The following is a 21,643-nucleotide window of genomic DNA, read 5'->3' on the forward strand; positions in this document are numbered from 1 at the left end:
ATGTGTTGTTGCAAATACATACATCATATAAACATATTCATCAATTAATTGGCTGTAGGGTTCCTTTCAAAACTATATGTTGCTGCAAGCAGATTTACTGCTATTTGTACTAGGTGTAACCGTCACAAATGATCGGGGTACTTAAAATTCCTAATTATGGTTATAAGTGCTAGAATCAAACCCACGTACTGTAGATAATGTTCTATAGTTATATCAAACATTGTACTGTGACATTAAGTCTGTCAACTTTAATTTCTGAAAAAGTCTCAACCTATACATATCTCTCAGAGTGGGACAAAACCAATGAATGGCACTATATTTATGGCATCTAAATATCTCTGATGCGGATGGGATTTTTCATCCCAGTGGGTTGAAGGAAGCCCCAAATGTAATTTATTTAAGGCTAACACCACTTTTGTTATTTTGAAGACTGTGCGTACATATGACCAAAGCACTTATCAGGTTTTCTATTCAGAACATATTGAAAGATAATCTACTGCATATATTAGTTTAAGTCTTATCTCAAAGAAATATATTTCAGAATCAAGTGTACAAGTCCTTTGCAGCAATTCTCAACTCCTGTATGTGGGAATATTAACTGTTGTGTTACACTGAATGACATTAAATGCTATGTTTGCAATTGTTTTTTAGGATGCCCCTTATTAGAATTTTAGATCTTTGAAGACTTGAGTGCATGTATATTTTTCAAAGTCTGACCAGAAAGGAGTAATAAAAATCACATTACTACAAGACACAAGTAACTGAAAATGGAATTCCTTGGACAGCACCTTTTAGTCTACACGAAACATGTTACAAAACAGGAGCAATGTGAGATTCTCAGAATGTAGGATTTAAATTACCCATTAGGTTAACCATCACACTGGAGGAAAAAGACAACCACAGAATCAATATTCTCTCTTACTGGAGAAAAAGAACATTAGGCTTGCACATCCATTTGGATTAAATGTGAAAAACAGCAGAGTCCCAATTCATATCCACGTCAAGTTGTCAAAATGTAGATTTTCACATCTATTTGCAATTCAACTGTAGTTAGCACTTTGCCCAGAGCTGTGCTTAAAAACATTTCAAAGTGAATGTTCATCATCTGGATCCTTTCCAAACTTAGATATTTATTTTACAGGTAAATGATCTTGGTGATCATTTATTGGGCTTTATGACATCATGTGCCGAGAAATCCAGGCAGACTGAATGACCTCAAACAACAGAAGCAAAACTGAAGGATTCAAGGAAGTTACCTTGTTTCGTCTCCTGGATCAAGTGCTGAATCTGACAAATGTTTACATGATTTTCTTGTAAACTGTACATTATTCTAATATGCATTAGGTATATTTTTCTAATATATATTAGAAATGTCTTTGGAGGAAGATTTTTGGTAGTGGCTTTGTTCATCAGGTAAGACCATTGCCCATTTCCAAGCAGATGCCAGTAGATTTCATAATAAACCTTTACTTTCAAGGAATAAAAAACATCCACAGAAGAATTATATTATAAGCAAACTTTCTTTGGCTGTTTTAATTACCAAAGATTTTGCAAAGCAATATTGTAGTCTGTCTCCATTATATATTCTACTTTATAGATCTCTACTACTTGTTTTTCCCTGAAAGTCATTGAACTGTTTAAAAATGATGTTTGGGGGAGGGCAGGGAGATTGTTTTCATTGGTAAACTTTTGATAGTATATTAATGATGATGACAATGATGATATGTAAGTGGATTCACCACAAAGAAAATCGGGGGGGGGGGGGAATGAATTTAATGGATAGACATCAATTAGAAACTAAGTAGCAGTCTTCTGCAATAGTACAAATATATATATATATATAAACTCCTTGATATAACCAGCCTAACTGGTCTAATTAGTCTACCAGGGATAAGGGGATAAGGTGTTGGAAGATATTTGCATGGAGTTCAACCTATGAATGAATCCAGACATAATATAAGGAATAACGTAATATTCCTATGGAAGGAAAAAGGACCTCAAGCAAGCTTTACGGTTAACTTTTATACTCTAATAGGCCCTTTGTGAAAAAATGGTCCTTCTGGAGTTTACACATACATGTGAGAACTGGACTAGGTTTCTGGCTCACACCTCTGCTCCCTTGCTGATCATTATCTGATGAAAATACTTTAAAAACCCAGAACAAATACCAACAGAAGACATCCAATTCCTTGTTGGAGGAATTTCATTAACTTGCTTACAAGTTCACTTAGGAAGGGCAGAGAGAGAACAGGATCCTGTGTCTCTTCAGTTTCATCCAACAAATGTTTCCTATGCCTTTTATCAGACACATCCAAACTGTGCTACTGGAATATTAGACACAAGAAAGCAACGAGAAAGCAAAACAGAGGAACAGAGACCATTTTCCAAAGAAGCTGCTACATGGATGCTAGTATGAACATCTTATAAAGAAAGAGAAACTTGATAGGGAAAAAGCAGGACTTCTACCTTAAAATTATGTTCCTAGCAACATAAAAGAATTAATAAAAAGTGCAAAAAGAATCCCAGACCAAAGAACTATATGTCGAACACCTTCTTGGATAAGAAATTCTTATTGCATTGTTAAGTGATTTTAGTCAACTTGACTTTGTGCAAAAATATCCTTGAGGAGGGTCTGGCTCATTTTTGTAACAGAAAAATAAAATGCAAATAAATAACTGACTAAAGACTTCTAAAAGAAAAAAAAATGAATGTTGAAAGGGTGGTATGGGTTCAACAGAGGCTCTGCACTTCACTACAGCTGTTGCTGCTGTTCTTTCAAAAGGGTTGTAGCCCAGCACTACAAATTACACTTCCATATATCCAGATTGAAGCAGTGATGCTCTCATTACACACATGGCAACTGCAGGGAAAGTGAGCCTGAGATAGGATGTTAAAAGGCAAATCTTTGTAAACATTTCCTCAAAAGGAATAGTACATATCAGTTACTCAGATTCATTTACAGAACAATGCTTTATAAAACACATAAAGCAGTTCCAGAATGATGAGAATTCCATATAATTTTGATGTTCTGAAACTAATCTCAACCATCCAGTCCGTAAGTCACATAATCTACTTCAATGAACCAGCATCTACTAGGTCTTCTGTTCCGCAGCCACTGCTGTCTGTGAGGGAGTATCTGGCTTTACAATTTGGTACGTAATGAGATACTCAGGGTAAGCCTACAAATAAACAGATACAGTTAAATTACTTTACATAATACAGAAATAATTAAAAACACAGAAAAAGTTCATTTTACTTAATTTTTATATTACTTCCGTCTTAGGAGCCATGATTCTCTGAAAGTTTTGCTTCTAACCCAATCCATTTAATATCATGTTATGTAGAACAGATACTTTTCCATGACTTCAAATATAAAATATTTCTCTTTACTTTGTTCATTTGGGGGCAAATAGCATATTCTAATGGGGCAGAAGAGATGTATAAAAGCCAAGGTCAGCATCTAATATCTTCCTAAATATTGTTTGAAGACTGATCACCAGGAACTGCACTGAACTCTTCTAGGGAGTGCAAAGGCCACAGTAGGTGAGACAATGATGTGTAATTGATGGAAGCATTTTTTTTTAGTGATTTTTGGGAAGAAGTATTGTTGTTCTTAAGTCTATTGTAGGAATTACCCCAGACTGTGCTCAAAATTTGTGTATCTGATGTGGGCATATATCCATTTGCAAAGTGCTACTACACTCTTCTCTGCCATGCTTGTTCCTTTCCTCTTTTGCAGAAAGGAGATGGCATGGAAAGTGATAAAAATTTGGGAAGCATCAGTCACAGTCTTATTCATGAAATCAAGGGAAGAACATTTAAATGAGGAACTTAAATAAGATCCTTTCGTAGTATGACATATGTATGATATAGTATAAAATATAAACAATTAAGTTACCTTCCTAGATTTTAATGAGTACAACTACTCCCATTTTCTAATTTTCAAAAAGTGTTAAGGATGTCCTTCTGAAGGCAGGAGCCACTATCTTTCACAGAGTACATAATTGTTGGACTAGTCTACCTCAAACCATAGGTGCATACTGTTCTGGAGGAAAATTCAGTGACTGCATATAGATCTTTGATACAGTTTATTTCCTACTTGGCTTTTTTAATACAGTGATGTATTTTTAGTAACATGAAGGTGTGGCTGATCTTATGCAAAATATCTGAATGTGTCTTTAAAAATATTTTTATTTTATGGATAGTGAAATCTTTTAGTGTTAGAGAATTGTGCCTCTGCAGACGGCAGTATTTACTTAATCAAATTTTTAAAACAGATTTGGGGCAGTGGTGAAATCTAAATTTCTTTCCTACTGGTTCTGTGGGCATGGCTTCGTGGTGGGTCATATGACTGGGTGGGCGTGGCTATGTGACGGGGGATCAAAAGACAGAAACTCACTAACAATGTCCTGCTGGAGCAGGGTTGCCCTAGATGACCTCCAGGTCCCTTCCAGCCCTGGATTATTCTCTGAAGCTGCATCTAGTGCCAGGTTTTCCTCTCTCCCTCCCTCCCTCCCTCCCTCCTTCCCTCTCTTTCTTTCTTTCTTTCTTTCTTTCTTTCTTTCTTTCTTTCTTTCTTTCTTTCTTTCTTTCTTTCTTTCTTTCTTTCTTTCTTTCTTTCTTTCTTTCTTTCTTTCTTTCTTTCTTTCTCTCTCTCTCTCTCTCTCTTTCTCTCAAATGAACTCCCCACCCCATTTTTTGCCTACACCCCCCATTTTTTGCCTAGCAGGCTTCAGCTTTTTTACCTTTTAAAAATGCTTTTAAAAGTAAAAAAAATAAAAGCCTCTGATGATCAAGTACCTCAGTTGGGATCGTCAGAGTCTTGTTTTAACTTTTTAAAAGCATTTTTTTACAACCTCTTCTTCCGAAGAGGTTGTTAAAAAAAAAAAAAAGGCTCTGACGATCACGTGGCTCAGCTGGGCATGCATGGGGGATGGGGGGGGCAGGGATTTTTGCTACCGGTTCTCTGAACCACCCACTGCCATTGCTACCCGATCGGCCAATCCGGTCCAAACCGGAAGCATTTCACCCCTAGTTTGGGGGAGTCTTTAGACTGCAGGAAGACCAAAGCATGTCTTCATTTGCTCCTTATGTAAGGCAGTTTGCACTGTAAAGCATGAAAGAATCATGCAACCTTTTAAAACAGGGGTCTCCAACCTTGGTCCGTTTAAGACTTGTGGACTTCAACTCCCAGAGTTCCTCAGCCCGCTTTGCTGGCTGAGGGACTCTGGGAGTTGAAGTCCACAAGTCTTAAAGGGACCAGGGTTGGAGACCCCTGTTTTAAAACATGCAGTTTGTCATAGTAATTTGGTGTGATGCTGAAGCCAACCACAGTTTATGTTTAAAAATATGAAGTAACTCTGACACCTTTTGGTGGTTCTTAACAATGTGCACCTAGGGCAAAGATTTCAGTGAGCCAATGAAAAAGACAGATGCCTCTGTGGCTCAGACTGGTAAGACAGTCTGTTATTAACAGCAGCTGCCTGCAATTACTGCAGGTTCAAGCCCCACCAGGCCCAAGGTTGACTCAGCCTTCCATCCTTTATAAGGTAGGTAAAATGAGGACCCAGATTGTTGGGGGCAACAAGTTGACTTTGTATATAATATACAAATGGATGAAGACTATTGCTTGACATAGTGTAAGCCGCCCTGAGTCTTCGGAGAAGGGTGGGATATAAATGCAAATAAATAAATAAATAAATTTTCACATGTCACCTACCTGTTCCCCTCTATAGATGACATACTCAGCATAGGCGAGCCCATTGACACTTGGCCTGCCAATTACAGAGTGATGTCCGGGAGGGGCGTGGGCCATTTTCATGGTACTAAACTGCAAGAAGGACTTTCCCAATGTCACACGGCAAAAAAGCATTTGTCTAAAAGAAGACAGGAAGAAAATCACTTTAAAAAATGAACTAAGTTGCAGCAAAGCATTTCATATGCATCATGTCAGAGACCTAGAGTTTGTACAACCTATCAATTTTCGTTTCTCAAACATTGTTTAAATCAGTAAAAAGGGTGAATTTTTATTTTTGCTTAAAAAATCTCTTAGGACCATGTTACTATGGTTCTTCCCCCCCACCCTCCAACTTGGAACATGAAGTCCTAATGGCTTCTCTCTCTCTCGTGACTAGATTAATGACAGTTCAGGAGCTAGTTCAGAAAAACTAACAATTTTCCCACAAATGCATGAATGGCTAAGCAAGTGATAGCAGAATATCAATACAGTCTTCCAAATAATTGGTTCTCAAGCCACTGCAGTTTGCATACTAAAAGAACAGACTTATTAAGGTCATTTTTATCATTTCAACTCTGTTTGGTCATTAGAAACTGCAAGCATGAACTCAGAAGCTGTTCAATGATAATTCCTTGCAATAAAATGGTGTTTTATTCTTGTGTTCTTTGAATCATATTTGACTCTGCAGAAGCCTTCTAGAGTCTCTGGAGTATTCACAGTTCAGCATTCATATTCCTCCAAGCTAGAAAACTAAAAAACATGTCCTGTCTTTTTCCAATTTTTCCTCCAATTTGGCATTCCTTCAGTTAAGGAAATACTGTACCTGCTTTTCCAGATACTCCAATTTATCAAGAACTCACCTGTGGCAGATATAGCAGGACCTGTCTTTGTGTGTAGGACAGCCTGTGCCTCCTCCAATTCCATATACGTATTGGTTACTTTTAGAGGAATTTTCTGCAAAATAAATCCCAGCTCCAAACATCCCTCCAATGTATGCATGCCTTTCATCAAATCCTTTGTGAATAATAGCATTAATAAAAGGAGATCCTAAAACAAAAATATAGCATGTAAATATATATATGTACTATAGGAATTGTAACTTCGTCTTGACATAAAATTAGCAAAATAATTAATGCATGTTCAATCATATAAACCACAGTTCCTCAACCAGTGTGGGAGGGGAGGGATGGTTCCATGAGAGCTGCCGACAACTATGCGCAAGTGCGCAGCTCCATTTGCGCAAACAGCATGCACACACGCCTGCCACTCACACAAATGGAGGATGCACGTGCTGACCCCCTGCTTGCGCAAATGGGGATGCACGTGTGTGCATGCTTTCCTGTCATTTCCACACATCTCAACCCAGTGGTTAAGGTGGGTTTCTCAGAAAAGAGAGAATCTTCAATTCCTTGTACAAAGTAAAGAAAGCAGTCGTGACGACTGATTTTCTTTTTTTTCTAATAGGAAGCAATTGCAGCACCGATTAACATTTATGAACGTATTCATTTTTTTTTATTGCTAAGCAACATACATTCAAAGATTCTCTGAATGAGTGGTAGATTCCTTTTTCTATCTGTGAAGAAGGATGGATTGATCGGCATGCCTCTATTGTTCTTTTCCTGACCTGCACCTCTATCGCATTTCATGAGATTGGATTAAAAAAACCCAGACAAAACAGGACTCCTGAACACTGCTTTCCTAGCAGAACTTTTCTCCTTCCTTTTCATTCATGGACATTTCTTTGGGGAGCTGGAAAATACTCTAGAGCCTTATAGGAGGTGGAGTAGCACATCTGTACTGATAAGGGATGAAAAATCAGCCAGAGGTCCATTTTTGGCTTCTTGGAGCTGAGTCCAGAATCCAGAATCATTCAAACAGCAGAATGGTAAATAAACCAAAGTTTACAATTTATGTACATTTAACCAGTTTTGTTATACTGCAACTATACATTCTTAGAGGGCTGCCTTACATACCATGAAACAACATGCGTTCATTGTGATGGTTATGGTTTTCTTCTGAGACTTCTTTCTGACGATGACAAAATCTCTCTCTTAGCTTTTTATTCACAACCTTTTGAATCTATGGAAGAATGAAAAAAAAACAACCCACCATTAAGGCTGCGCAGGCTGCATTGGTTGCCGGTGGTCTTCCGGGTGCGCTTCAAGGTGTTGGTTATCACCTTTAAAGCGCTTCATGGCATTGGACCGGGATATTTACGGGACCGCCTGCTGCCGACAGTTACCTCCCATTGTCCAATACGTCCAGTGCGCGCCCACAGGGAGGGTCTTCTTAGGGTGCCGTCAGCTAGTCAATGTCGGCTGGCGGCCCCCAGAGGAAGGGCATTCTCTGTGGGGGCCCCGGCTTTATGGAATGAGCTGCCGGTGGGACTCTGTCTCCTCCCTGATCTCCGGACCTTTAAGCGCGAGCTCAAGACTTTCTTTTTTCACCAAGCGGGGCTGGCCTGATTGATTTTAGTATGGGGGTTTTAGTGGGTTTTAATAGGGTTTTTATCAAGGTTTTAGTTTTGATAAATTTTAGCTAATATTTTAAGTTACAGCGATTGAATCAGTTTTTTAAATTTGATAGTGTATTTTAAATTTGTTGGGATTTTTTGTCGTTTTATTGGCTGTACACCGCCCTGAGTCTTCGGAGAAGGGCGGTATAAAAATACGAATAAATAAATAAATAAATAAATAAAAAGACCAAAATACAAAAACCTGAGTCAGGTTTTTGTATTTTGTCAGTATGACTCTATAAGCTGCATTTTAAAAATGGTTTCTGTGGTTTAAAAAAACCTTAGTTTTAGTAATGATAACCAGAATAATTAAAGGCTAATTTAATTTGCTGCTTCTTTTTTGACAGCTTTGTCTTCTGTTAGTAAGGCTGACAAACATACCTTACAAACGTTAAATTCCTACATCTCAAGCAACCTCAAGTAGCTCAATTTTTTGACGAAGTATGAAATGGGTATGATTTAACTTCTACCACAAAACATCATATCATTCCAATTTGTTTCTCTTTTTAAAACTTTATTTTACTGTTGCTTAACAAATCTAGCAGATAATGCTTAGCCTTCCCTACAAAGTTCAAATTAGCAGATTATTAACTGCATGAATATAATTGGGATAAACAGAAGAGAATAAACAGAAAATAATATATGTAGCTCCGGGTTGAATGGTGGAGTCCTTTGGTGCTCTCTGAGCTTGATTGTTTGCTTGCAGATGTTTCCTTACCAGACTAGGCACTGGTAACATCTTCAGTGCTAGAAGAGAGAGCAAACTTCACTCCCTTCTAGTACTGAAGATGTTACCTAATCTGGTAACAAAATGCCTGCAAGCGATAAACAAACTCAAGAGCAACCAGAATTCCACAATTTGGATAAAATTAAGTTGCTCACTTACTCACTAGGAGTAAAAGATATTTGTTCCTGATTAAAACTGTACATATTTTTGCCATCTCAAAAGAACAGAAGAGAATTTTTTGTAAGTAGGGAAATGGAGCATTTCTGGAGCTACCCCTTTGAAAGACAATAGAATTGAATGCAAACAGCACTCCTATCTGTATGGAACCACAAGAAATAAATAAAATAAAAATGGGGAGAACCTGAACTAGAAATATGATAGCCTTGCAGATAAGTAAAGAAATCCCCATACACATATCCTTTTTTAATTCTGATCAGTTAAAGACAATATACAGTGTAATAAAAATTATGTATTATATATGTACATAATGTACGTATGTATATTTTATTGATTATATAAAATAATAACTTAAGACTTAATATTTTAAAGCCACCAAGGGAGATGAAAAGTGCCTGAAATGTGCAGTCTTTCAAGCAGTGGTGAATGTTAAATATAAACAAAGCAGCTGTCATCCAAGAGTGAACTTAGCTTGGTCCTTTGCAAGGGCCGGTGCAGTTGTTTCAAAAGCTGCCTCTAGCCTCTTTGCTTGGCTGCCTGGCTCCACAAAAGTATGAACTGTGCATGCACATGAAGACATGTGACAACAGTCTTTGTGGCAGCTGCACAAACATGCAAAGGATGAAGTTGCTTTGGTGCTTCAAAGAGACTTGCTTTGCTTGCATTAAGGCACTTGTATTGTTATATATACACATGATTTTTATTGAAGTTTTTTTTACAAAGTTAAAAAGATAAACATGAAAAATATAGATGTAAGAAAAAAGAAAGATAAAGGAAAAGGTACTGAGCCGCGGTGGCGGTGGTGGTGGTTAGAGTACAGTATTGAAGGCAAGTTCTGCTGACTGCTGGCTGTCTGCAATTCGGCAGTTCAAAACTCACAGGTGCAAGTTGACTCAGCCTTCCATTCTTCTGAGGTTAGTAAAATGAGGACCCAAATTGTTGGGGGCAATATGCTGACTCTGTAAACCGCTTAAGAGAGGGCTGTAAAGCACTGTGAAGTCTAAGTGCTATTGCTATTGAAAACAACCGAGCAAAGAAAAAGAATAAAGAATACTTAAAGTGTTTTCCAGCAATTCTAGATCTACTTAATAGAGTTTTCCTTCTTCAAAATTACATAACGTAGTTTCCCTTCTCCCCATATAGCCCTTTTACATTGGTAAATCCAGAAGTCACCAGTTCATTTTTATTCATTTGCAGCAAAAAGGCCATTACTAATGTACTTTGTAAAGCATCTCTTTCAAATTCTTTGCCCACCCTAGATGATAGTCAAAAGAGCTTCGAAATCAAGAAACTGAACACAGTATCATTGCTACTTTCTTCTGCTGGGATCAACTGATTTGATGTTTCCATCAATAATTTTTGAGCTAGGCATATAAAGCCTTTGAAACTTACCCTAATGACATTATATCTGTTGAAGATTCCCCCAGCATTACCACCATCTCTATGTTCCCTGATAGTGCTCTGCATCTGTTAAACAATCAAACGGAAGAGTCCGTAAATGTAAAATCTTATTTACTTGATAAAATTCTTGCATAAATATTGCATGCTGCCAATATTCAATTTCAATTCAGTTTATTGAGGTTATGGACATCTATAGATGGGCTGCCGATAAATTAATGGGGGGGAGGAGGAGTAGAGAGAACAATCTTCACTTGGTGGTGATCTGGAAAAACAAAAACATCCTGTTTGTCTCGCTTTCTCTTTCCTGCTGTTTATCAGGAACCAAGTCAGTCAAGAGAGATAAGAGTGATTAATGCTGCTAGGCAACAGTGCATCAGCCCAACCTCTCTAGGGTATACCTCAAATGCTCACATCTCCTTGGGATCTAAGAGCAGGCTGCTGTGGGAGCTGCCTTAAGGCTCTTTCACCCCTGCAAATCTTTCCCATATGCTCCTTTCTACTTCACCTTGCCACAACCATTCATGGTTGCAATGTTAATTTTTATCAAACTACTTTATTGTTCTTGCAAGAGGCTGCTTTGCAAGCGACAATTCAGCACACCTCTGTATAAATCCATGTATGTTTCTTGATTACAATAAAGAAGAGGTTTGCACTGTTTCTGTTACATTTCTTCACCTCCACATTTAGCTTATGTCCTAGTATTCCTTGAAAATCTCCCATCCAAGAACCAGCCAGCCTGGGCTGATTTCGCTTAGCTTACAAGCATAGAGGACATCAGCTGGGTGCTGCCACCTTCTGACTCATAAAGAAAAAGACTCTTTCAAACTTTGGGTTGTATGAGACCAGCTGTGCAATTTTAGCTTCTCTCGGCAGTAACAAGACTTCATTCCTGACTTATTTCTACACCTGGTCAACTCGCAAGACTCTATCTGCACATAATGCATTATAAGCATTGAAAGATTTTGAAAAAAACAAATTACACAAGATAAAGTCTTTCTAAACGGAACTATCACTGGGTCAGTGGGCTTGGGACTAGATGTAAGGAAAAATGTTTAAATTTTTCCCTGTCTGCTACTTCTGAAATTTCTAGTTTCCCCAACTGCTTTCAGTAGATATTTAATTATATCTATTGCATTAAATCCTGATTGCAAACTATCTTTAATAGAGGTTTCTTTTTAAGTACAGGAAATAGAAAGTGTCGTGTCCCACTCCTCCGCTGACGGCCGGGTCAGGGAAATCCGAATCAGGCTTGCTTCTGCAGCTCTGCCCAAAGTCCTAGCAAAGTCCTCAGAGCAGGCAGGAGACCAGTAAGTGACTTCAGCAAGATAAGTTCGACTTTGCCTGACTCAGAGACTGCCAGAAAGCAGATCCTTTATATAGGCCATGGGGTGTGGCTCCATGACTCAGCACTCATTAAGGCCTGCCCCTCCCTTCCTTCTGTTGCCTCCGCCTATCCAATCTTCTGATGCGAGGGTCACTCCAATCAGCTGTTGGAAATAAACTTTCCTCAGGCTCACATGCTGTGGGGGAGGGGGAGGGGTCTAGCTGCTCCGTTTGCCTGGGCATGGAGCCAGGGCTGGGGCCGGGGGGTGCTCCCTCCTCTGCAGCCTGCTTGGGCATGGAGCCAGGGCTGGGACTGGGAGGCATACATTCCTCCGTGTTCGGGAGCAGATAAGCAGACCCCGGCTGCGGTGAGAGCGGACAAGACACAACAGAAAGAGGCATGTAAGATATCTTCAGACTGAGCGGAAGTAATGCTTCCATAAAATTCTAAACTTTTCACGCTGCAAAGCCTTTTTAGGCAGAGGAACTTAAACTATGATGCTACATTCGTTCTAGCAATATGCAAAGCATACATGTAAGAAAAAATATATTTCTATGTGAAAAGAGAATGTTCTTCTAGTATGAAAGTGACTCAAAGATGTGACCAATTTCCACCCTAGATTTCCATTCTTTGTATATCTTGGACTAATATTAGAGAATACCTGTAGCTCAGTAGTCAACTGTGGAGTCCTTGACCTTGGTTGTTTGCTTGCAGACATTTAGTTACCCAACTAGATCTCCAATGCTAGACGGGAGTGGGGTTTTATAGGGGTGTTCTAGGCTGGCAGTAGCTGCTGGGGTAGAGAAAAGATCCCAATCCTCATGTCATCTGTCCTCCTTATTTTTGTTTCTTATTTAATTTTTCTAATTTTAAGTGTTTTGTACTACTTTTTTTCACTTTTTATTACCCTGTAAGCCACCCAGAGTTGCTGTAATACCAAGAAGGGTATCATATAAATAAATATAGTAGCTTGCCCTGTCAATGTTGGTGATGTGTTGCTTTCTCCTTGGTTGTTCCTTGGTTAAGCTGCTGTTTCCTGCTTGATTGTTTGTCTAGTGTTAATCCCTTCTTATCAGGGTGTTGATTGCTGGTAAGATGTTCTGCGTTTGTTTCCTTTTTAGCTTTCTTTTGTCTCTATTGAATGGTATGTAAATGTGGTTTACCTCTATGTGCCTTTTAATGGCTGATTTGTCTGAATGTCAAGCATCCAGGAATTCCTTAGCATTTTTTGGATTTTTATTTATTTATTATTATTTTTTATTTGCATCTATATCCCGCCCTTCTCCGAAGACTCAGGGCGGCTTACACTATTTAACTTGCTTTAGGCTCACAGTTTCTTACCTCTGAAGTAAGTTTAAGCCTTTCCATGTTTTGTGAAATTAAGGAGTTTTCATGTGTCCTGCAAGGTAAATTGCATATGTACAAAATCCCACTATGTTATCTAGAATTACTTGACTACCTGTGTGCTGCATGGTACAGAAATGTTTGTAAACAAAGAAACAATTGTATTATATTCAAAGACCTATCTTAAGTTTTTTTAAAATTGATTTTTTTTACCTCCTCTTCTACAGATTGGTATTCTTTATCATCAGGAGCAAGATCTATAAGAATTGTCCCTTGGCTGACACAGTGAAAAGTCAGATAAGGATTGGTGCCTGAAAAAGAAAATATGTTAAACTTGTATGCATGTAGATTCACCAAGAAGAACCAACTATAAAACTAGGACTGATAAGAGTACTGTCCACTGCCATCATTTAAAAATTGCTGGATTTTAAAAAGGAAGTTAAATTAGTTATTTTCTAAGATTTGCAATCTCTTTCTCCGTACAGATTAGATAAGAGCTAAGATTCTGAAGTACTCAGAAAATGTACTCTCTCATAATTGACTATAAGTCTAAAAAAAAAAAAAAGAACAGGATGGAAATTCCTTAAACTTGGAAGATTAAAACAACGTCCTTGAATCTGGGCAGTGACAAGAGCTACATTATATGGGAGAGGCTGATCATATGTGGAACCAACACCCAACTGGGAATATTAGATATGGGATAGCACAAAATGGAAAATGATTCTGAGTATACAAAAAAAAAAGAGTTCTCATTTCATTTTATTTATCAAATATTTTTATTTTGGTTTGATCTCCCTTACTGCTTTCCCCAAACTAAGACCTCTCCTGAAATATTTCTGTAACTTATGAAAGAAGACTTTACTTCTTAGCTGAATTTCAAATTGATCTTTAGTAAATTAAGAGACTCACCCTGTTGTCCACCTAGAAGCCTCTCTACACCTTTTATTAATTTATGACGATGTCCATAGGCATTGATGCCAATTTCTTTTAGCTCCTCGTGGCCCATGTCTGCTAGTACATCCAAGGTAATCTGAACAGCACAGACAGAAGGAAAAAGTAGCATTTTTCATTAGTCCCCTTGAACCTAGGAAAGACAGCATCAATATATTTTAAGTAGAGATGGAGGATGCAATCTAGGAAGATTAAGGGCCCAGCTGGCTGGTCAGATAAATTGTACTGGGAGCAGCTGAAGACAGGAGAAAAATAACTGGTAGCAAGCACAAAGCATTTCTCACACTTCAACTTTCAGTGCAATTTGAGTTTTATGTTCCCAGCATAAAGAATAATTACAAAGAGCAGAAATGGGGGCATAATTATTCATGTTTGCTTTGGGTTTTAAAAAATGTAATTTGAACTCCCCTTGCTGAAACAATGGATGGAAAAATGCTAGGTAATTAACAAAAGCACCAAGATTTATTCCTTTTTTGTTTTTAAGGTAGAGCTTAGGCAAATTATTTGCACATTAATTGAAATGAGAAGAAACAAAGTAGACCTAATGCTATATAATACAAGATGTCGATACCTGATTTTTTAAAAAGAGGACAATAGGGCTGAAGATGAAATAAACCGACTGAACTACTTTGCTCAGCTTAAATAAAACTGAGTTTAATCAAATAGCTGATTCCATATAACTTCTCAGTAGATCATTTTAAATTCATGTCTACAAAAACAGGACTCATACCGTATTACCATCTGCTTTATTTGAAAGTCAATTTACCATAAAGTATGTCAGGTGGTTGTTTTAGGAACAAAAAACCAAATTTCTGTCACAGAAAACTTAGCTATGAGATTCTCTATCATATCTTTCCATTTCATGCACATTATTGAACTGAAATAGAAGAAAAAAATGCAACATTAGCTTAGGACCATTTTTACCTGTTCCGTTTCAAATATATCCCGGAGATGCTCCAGACCCAAACTTTTCAAGAACTGGCTGATATTCATGTCAAGACCAACAACTATAACAAAAATAACCTTAATGTAAGTCATCAATACAAACTATCCACCAAGCTTCCATTTAAATCCTTAGTCCTTTAACTGTAATATTTTCAATCTGAAATACTTCCTCTTATTGCATCTTCTACAAGAAAATAAATCTTTACTAGAACAAAATATAAAGCATAAACAAGAGACATATGTGGGATTTTTTATGGGAGATAGTATGAATTCTCATTATTAATAAAATCTCTTTTGGTGAGCATTAAGGGTTACATGTGGCAGATAAAGCTACCATCTGCACATTCCATTTTCTCTGCTCTATCCACCTCCTCCTTCTCTAATGTTATATAACTTAATGAGTAACTTACTCATGCTGGTTGGTAGCATAACAAACCCCAAAAGATATTTCTCCCTCCAAACATCCATCATCCTACAGTTTTTACAATTTTGACTACAGTTTTATATATGCCTTATATCAGTCAAGTTTATACAAAGACTAAATATCTCTATATGTACACTAATTTGAAGTCCCAAATTTTAAGACAAAGTCCAGAAAAATAGTTATTCCACAGGGAAAATCTGTTTTATCTATGTCTCCAAGTGTTAAAGATTTTTTTCCCAACAAAGCTTTAGAAATCATGATCTAAATAAGGACCCTAGGCTTATTTCCTCAAAAATTAGGATTAAAGATGATTTCTCATGCACATTTAGGACTGCGACTTTGGCGATTTCCTATAATGAGGAAGAGTACCTTCTCCTTCTTTCCTCTCTGTTCCTGTTGCTCCATCTCCAGCATTAGATGGGCCTGCCACTGCAATTTCAGCCAGAGGTCCTGCAAGGTTATCTATACTGCTGGCAGCAGACAAACAAGATGGAGTGGATGCTGGCGAAATGATAGAGGCACTAACAACAGTGGCCTGAGGTTTAAAGCATGTTGGCAAGGCTTCAGGAGGCATTGCATCAATAAGCAGGGCTCTGATATCATCAGCCTGGAAATAAAATGGTGAGTTAAAAAATGAAACCAAAATCAATCATTTTTAAAGAAATAGTTTAAACAAGATAACTATCTGTATACTCAAAAGCAAACATTCAAAGAATATTTGAATATTTGCAAATATTCAAGTCATCAATCTTTGGAACAATTCCTGTTTTTGGAAGTACTTTCCACAACACTTTGAAATATTACAAAATAGTTTACCCTCAGCCAGTTCCCTTTTATGTGTACATAAATTTTTAGGTGTTCACATATGCGAAGCATTTCAAAAAAATCAAGCATTCAATCTGCACAAACAAAAAATATTTTCTTATCCTGCCTTACCAAATATCCAATATATATTGAACCAATGTGGTATAATAAATTGTGTGGTATTCTGTATTGCTCACTGGATGATAATAGAGCACATTGTACAAACAACCATAGCTCCTCAAAATGTTTAAAGAAACAGATTCAGGTCAAATCCATTTCCATACTTTTACTGAGATATTTCACTAGGTAAAGGTGGTCAATGAAGGAAATAAATGGCTATCGCTGTAGTCAGCTGATCTAAATACTGAAATAAGAGTCATTATTTTTTAAAAACCAACTTACTGTGGCAAGATCCAAAGGGGTTTGGCCTTCTTGGTTCTTCATTGTTGGATCTGCTCCATGAGCTAGAAGTAGAGCACACAGCTGCGTCCTTCCTTTTTGTGCTGCTTCATGCAATGGCGTAAATGCCCATTTATCCGTAGCATTTACACAGGTATTATACTTAATCAATAGAGCTGCTATATCCACATGCTGAGGAAAAAAGAAAAAAAAAGAAAAAAAAGAATTCCCAATTTAAAAAGAGAGAAGCAAACATTGTTAAATGATTTGTTACACATTCAAAGCTATGACAGAGATGGATGTATGCAGCACTGTTAACATAATAATTGATATAATTATGTGTTTGTTTTTTATCAAGTAGCAGGACAGATCTTCTACTGTGGGGTCCTTGGTGCTCTCTGAATTTGGTTGTTTTCTTGCAGAAGTTTCATTATCCAATTACGGTAAGTAAAATCATCGGTCCTAGAAGGGGATGCCCTCTGTTTATATACAATTGGTCTGTCCTGTAACCTAGTTGGGTTATGAAATGTCTGCAAGAGAACAGCCAAGCTCAGAGAACACCAATTTAACCCTGAGTTACAAATATTCTCATCAATTGATACAAATCTTACAATTCCCCTTGGAAATATTATAGCAACATTTTGTAAAAGACAATCAATTTTATGCTGTTATTTCCTTTTGGTTGCTCTGGTTTCTTCTACTTGTTTTCTACTTGTTAGTGTAATGCAAGCTGGATATCTTGACTACATTGAGATTATTAATTAAAGCTTACCCCATAGGATGCCGCATTATGTAGTGGAATTAATCCTCCCTTGTCTTGAGCGTTAACATCAGCACCGTGTTCTAGAAGATACTCAGCAACTTCCAAATTATTATAACCAGCTATGGGTAAAAAGAGACACAGCATGAACAAAAACTCAGCAATGAAGAAATCGTAGACCAAATACCATAAGAAATTGTTAAAAAGACATGCACTTTTTAAAGTTTCTTAAATCGGCTCCTGTTGTGGTCCGCCAGCAGCCTGTGGACCTGGCAGTGGAGTCGGAAAATGAGGAGGCTGGGGAGGACAATGGGCCAGTCCTGGAATCTGCGTCGGAGGCAGAGATGGGGCCAGGGCCATCTGGGAGCGATGCGCGGACTCCGGAGCCTCCAGAGGCAGACAGCAGAAAGGCAGAGGAACAGGAGGAGCCTGTTCCTAGTGCACACATGAGAAAAGCAGCTAAAGCAAAAAGGACGACTCGGGAGTAAGGCCAGAAGATGACTGGCCACTCCCATAAGGCTTAAAAGAGCAGCAACGAGCCATTGGGTTCTTTGTAGAAAAGCAACATTGATTCCAGTGCTTCTTGTCTTGAACTTTGTGGGGAGTTTGCCAAGAAAAGCCTTTGGCAGTGGTCAAAGACAACAAAAATTGGTGATAAGGCCGAAGGACTGTTTATGAAGAATTTGTTTTGGACTAAGCTGAGAATGAATTAATTCTCAGCTGTTTTAATAAAAGAAGTTTGTTCAGGATTAATTGTGTTTGGTAATCACTACTTGAGCCTTGGTCACAACAGTTCCAAGGAGGATTTTCTATGAATAAATTAACCCAATAGCTCACTTACCAGCAAGATGTAATGGGGTGGAGTTTCGCCCCTGGGTATCCCGGCAATTGATGTTTTCTGGAGAGCATAATTTCTGAACTCGTGCCAGGCAGCCCTTTTTAGCAGCATCCAGCAGGGCAGCGTCACCTCGTAGCAGGTCCTGGATATCAGTATCTCCCTCTTTCACTAAATCCAGAGGGGTGTTGCCATCTCTGTTCTTTTTGGTTGGATCTGCTCCATGCTGCAAACAACGTTTCTACTGTTTTACAGCTGAAAACTTTATCCTCCATGCCCCCAAATCTAGTTCCCATGCTGTTTATGTTTTAGTGTTATATACGGCTATCAAGGTGCTTTAAAAATAGTATAAGCAAACAAGACACTTGCTTTAAGATCGTATTTTCCAAATTTAAAAGAAGGTATAAACAAATACCGTGCTATAACTAGTATCTAACTTTAAGCAGTTTTCATTTCACGCTCTTCTGATTCATTCTCCAAAGGGCAGTAATATGCTGAGAATCGTATCTTTAGTTGAAAATGTACCCCACAATGCATTATCTCTGCAGGCAATTACAGGTAGTCCACAATTTACAACCATTTGGTGACCATTCAAAATTACAATGACACTGACAAAAGTGACTTACAACCATTCCTCACGCTTACAACCGTCACAGCATCCCCAGAGTCACGATCAAAATTCAGGGGCTTGGCAACAGGCATGTGTTTATGATGGTTGCAGTGTTGCAGGATCAAGTGATCGTCATCTGCACCTTCCCAACCAGCTTCTGACTGACAGCCAATGGAGGAAGCCAGATTCGCTTAATGACTGCATGGTTCACTTATTAAATTATTATTTAAACAAATCACGGTTAAGTGATTTGCTTAATCATGGCAAAAAGATAATAAAACTGTACATGACCCACTTAACAACCGCCTTGCTTAGCAGCAGAAATTCTGGTCTCAATTGTCATAAGTGGAAGACTACCTGTAATTTCTACAGGGCAGAAGTCCAATTAATGCAGTGTTACTCTAGAATTTAAGCATGCTCAAATTACTCCAAACTATTCAGCGCTTCTTTGAAGAGCTAGGCATAAACATGTGTGCGTGTGTGCGTGTGTGTTGCAGAGGGTGTTTCAGGGTAAGGAAAACAAAGGCATGATTTTTTTTACTTCGACCCCAGTCAAAGGCTATTATTTTGATTGCCTTTGGCCACAGCAACTATTTAGTCCACTACTCCAAAGCGGGCTGCATGACTGAGATATAAAGCCCAAGGAAGATAAGGTTTGGAGTCTCCAGCCATTGACTCTCCAGCCTCAGCATCACCACATCGGCAATTCTTTTTAAAGCCTTTCTTAGGACCCTTACATTTCTAAGGATTGCCATTAGATGGCAGATTGGTTGTTGACCTAACTGGCATTCCTCCTCTGAGAAATGCTTTTGAGTAAGAAAGTCCAAGAATTTCCAAATAAATATATTTCATGAATATATTTGGTTCCTTTAAATCCAGGGGATTTAAAGTATAAAATGAAGCTGTGTGTGTGTGTGTGTTCCCAAATATTTATTTTTGGTTGATACTCTAATATTATAGAACTACTTCCTGATGTCATGACATTTAAGTTCTGGTAACTCATATGATGGCAATCAGTTATAGCATTTAACCTTTTTGTGTGGTTCTCTGTAAGCAAAATATTTTTAAAAGGTTTTAAGGAAAACATTTAAAAGTTCTAAGTGTAACTGAAATAACACATACAAAATATATTTTTGGCTGTATTTGAATAAATGTGTGAAAAAACAACAGACCACATTTAATTATCAGGCCCAGAATTAATCAAATTTAACATCATATCTTAAGAATAATTCTCGCAACAGCTTTTTCTAAAAAATTTTTTTGGCAAATCAAGAAATCCTTCTTAGCCTTTATGATATCCATAAATGCACTTGACTTTTGATCTCTAGTCTAAAGTATCATGTGGCAGAAATCTCTTATAAAACAATCTTTTGAAACATTTTGTGGGGAAAATGAAATGCTAAATTAAATTGTTAGTACGACAGAGAAACTGACAATAAATCTAGTGTTCGTGACAACAGTATTATTGACAGTCTGAGAAATCAAAGCATTTAGAAAAAAGCAATTTTATGGATTTCTGGGGAAGCAGTGGCAGACTGAAGCTGACTTTGCTTCTCTGTCTCTCCAACCTGCAAAATTTACTGGCAGCATTGTATCCTAATTGTTACTAATAGTTTTGCAGCAGATTACAAATCAGCACTAATATGCAGATGATTGAATATACTGTTGGGCACACATGCAAACAATTCCTTTGCAGAAATATTTCAGTTTGTAGCTGTACTGCAATCTAAACTTAGAGTACAATGTCTTCCTTAAAAAACAATAGTACTGTTATTATTATCCCAAGAGTTCTATTCTGAAGAAAATTACACAGAATTGCTGCATGTGTTATTATGCATCCTAGGCTGAAGTAAACAAAGACTCTTTGGGAAAAAACAACAACTCAATTTAAAGTACATACTTTGAGGAGGAGTTTGCAGATTTCATATTTTCCCTTTGCTGCTGCTTCATGTAGCGGTGTAAACTTCCATAAATCAGCAACGTTGACAGAAGCCCCATGTCGCACTAATAACTCTGCAACTTCATAGTGTCCATATGAACAAGCATTATGTAGAGGTACTAATCCACTGATAAGTTAAAAAAACATTAAGAGTATATATCAAGATCTAAAAGCAAAAAATTATGAACTTCAAAAAATATTTTGAAGTTAGCCTTCAAAATAACTGCCATCTTGCTTTTGTATTTTAGTCAAGTTATTTTAACTGAGGTTATAAACTGTCTACATCCAGGAGCTCACTTTACAGGGAAAAAGAATCAACTTTCATAACTGTGAGAAATGTGGCAATAATCTAACCACCGCAAGGATAAAGTTAAAATGACCAAGATGGAGGAACAGCAATCTCAGTTTCTGCACACATTAATACTGAGCAAGATTAAACGGATGTGAATTTAATCTACTTTTTTCTTTTTTGGCTATAAAAAAATACAATAGAAGAAGAAGTCTTAAACTGCACCTAAAAGCTCTAGGAAGCAAGCAGAGGAAGGCCAGTATATCTGCCAGTTGTCACCTTAATGGGAACAGCATCAATTTGTGCCAGGAAGGACCATATGTAGGTCTTATAAAATGTTTTAAAATATCTAGGGATAGTCCAGAATGAAAGGAAAATTGCACTACAGCACAGATGGTGAATTTTATTATTTATTTTTTACCCCACCTTTATAAATTTTATAAATAATTCAAGGTGATGGAG

General features: G+C 37.6%; 1 protein-coding gene across 2 annotated transcripts in view; it reads right to left on the reverse strand.

Moving 5' to 3' along the window:
- Window positions 1-768: 768 nt before the first annotated feature.
- The window catches only part of TNKS (tankyrase), a 99,627-nt gene continuing 78,752 nt past the window's right edge, over window positions 769-21,643 (reverse strand). For both annotated transcript variants that reach the window (XM_058167636.1, XM_058167635.1), the window contains 13 exons: window positions 20,854-21,019; window positions 18,350-18,569; window positions 17,521-17,630; window positions 16,752-16,940; window positions 15,915-16,152; window positions 15,101-15,183; window positions 14,135-14,255; window positions 13,439-13,536; window positions 10,549-10,623; window positions 7,711-7,816; window positions 6,598-6,784; window positions 5,720-5,876; window positions 769-3,179 (listed from right to left, as the gene is read on the reverse strand). In XM_058167636.1, coding sequence (XP_058023619.1) covers window positions 3,093-3,179; window positions 5,720-5,876; window positions 6,598-6,784; window positions 7,711-7,816; window positions 10,549-10,623; window positions 13,439-13,536; window positions 14,135-14,255; window positions 15,101-15,183; window positions 15,915-16,152; window positions 16,752-16,940; window positions 17,521-17,630; window positions 18,350-18,569; window positions 20,854-21,019 — 1,837 coding nt within the window. In that variant the 3' untranslated portion in view covers window positions 769-3,092. The remainder of the gene's footprint in view (window positions 3,180-5,719; window positions 5,877-6,597; window positions 6,785-7,710; window positions 7,817-10,548; window positions 10,624-13,438; window positions 13,537-14,134; window positions 14,256-15,100; window positions 15,184-15,914; window positions 16,153-16,751; window positions 16,941-17,520; window positions 17,631-18,349; window positions 18,570-20,853; window positions 21,020-21,643) is intronic.

This window comes from Ahaetulla prasina, chromosome 2 (genome assembly GCF_028640845.1).
Source record: "Ahaetulla prasina isolate Xishuangbanna chromosome 2, ASM2864084v1, whole genome shotgun sequence".
NCBI classification, from domain to species: Eukaryota; Metazoa; Chordata; class Lepidosauria; order Squamata; family Colubridae; genus Ahaetulla; species Ahaetulla prasina.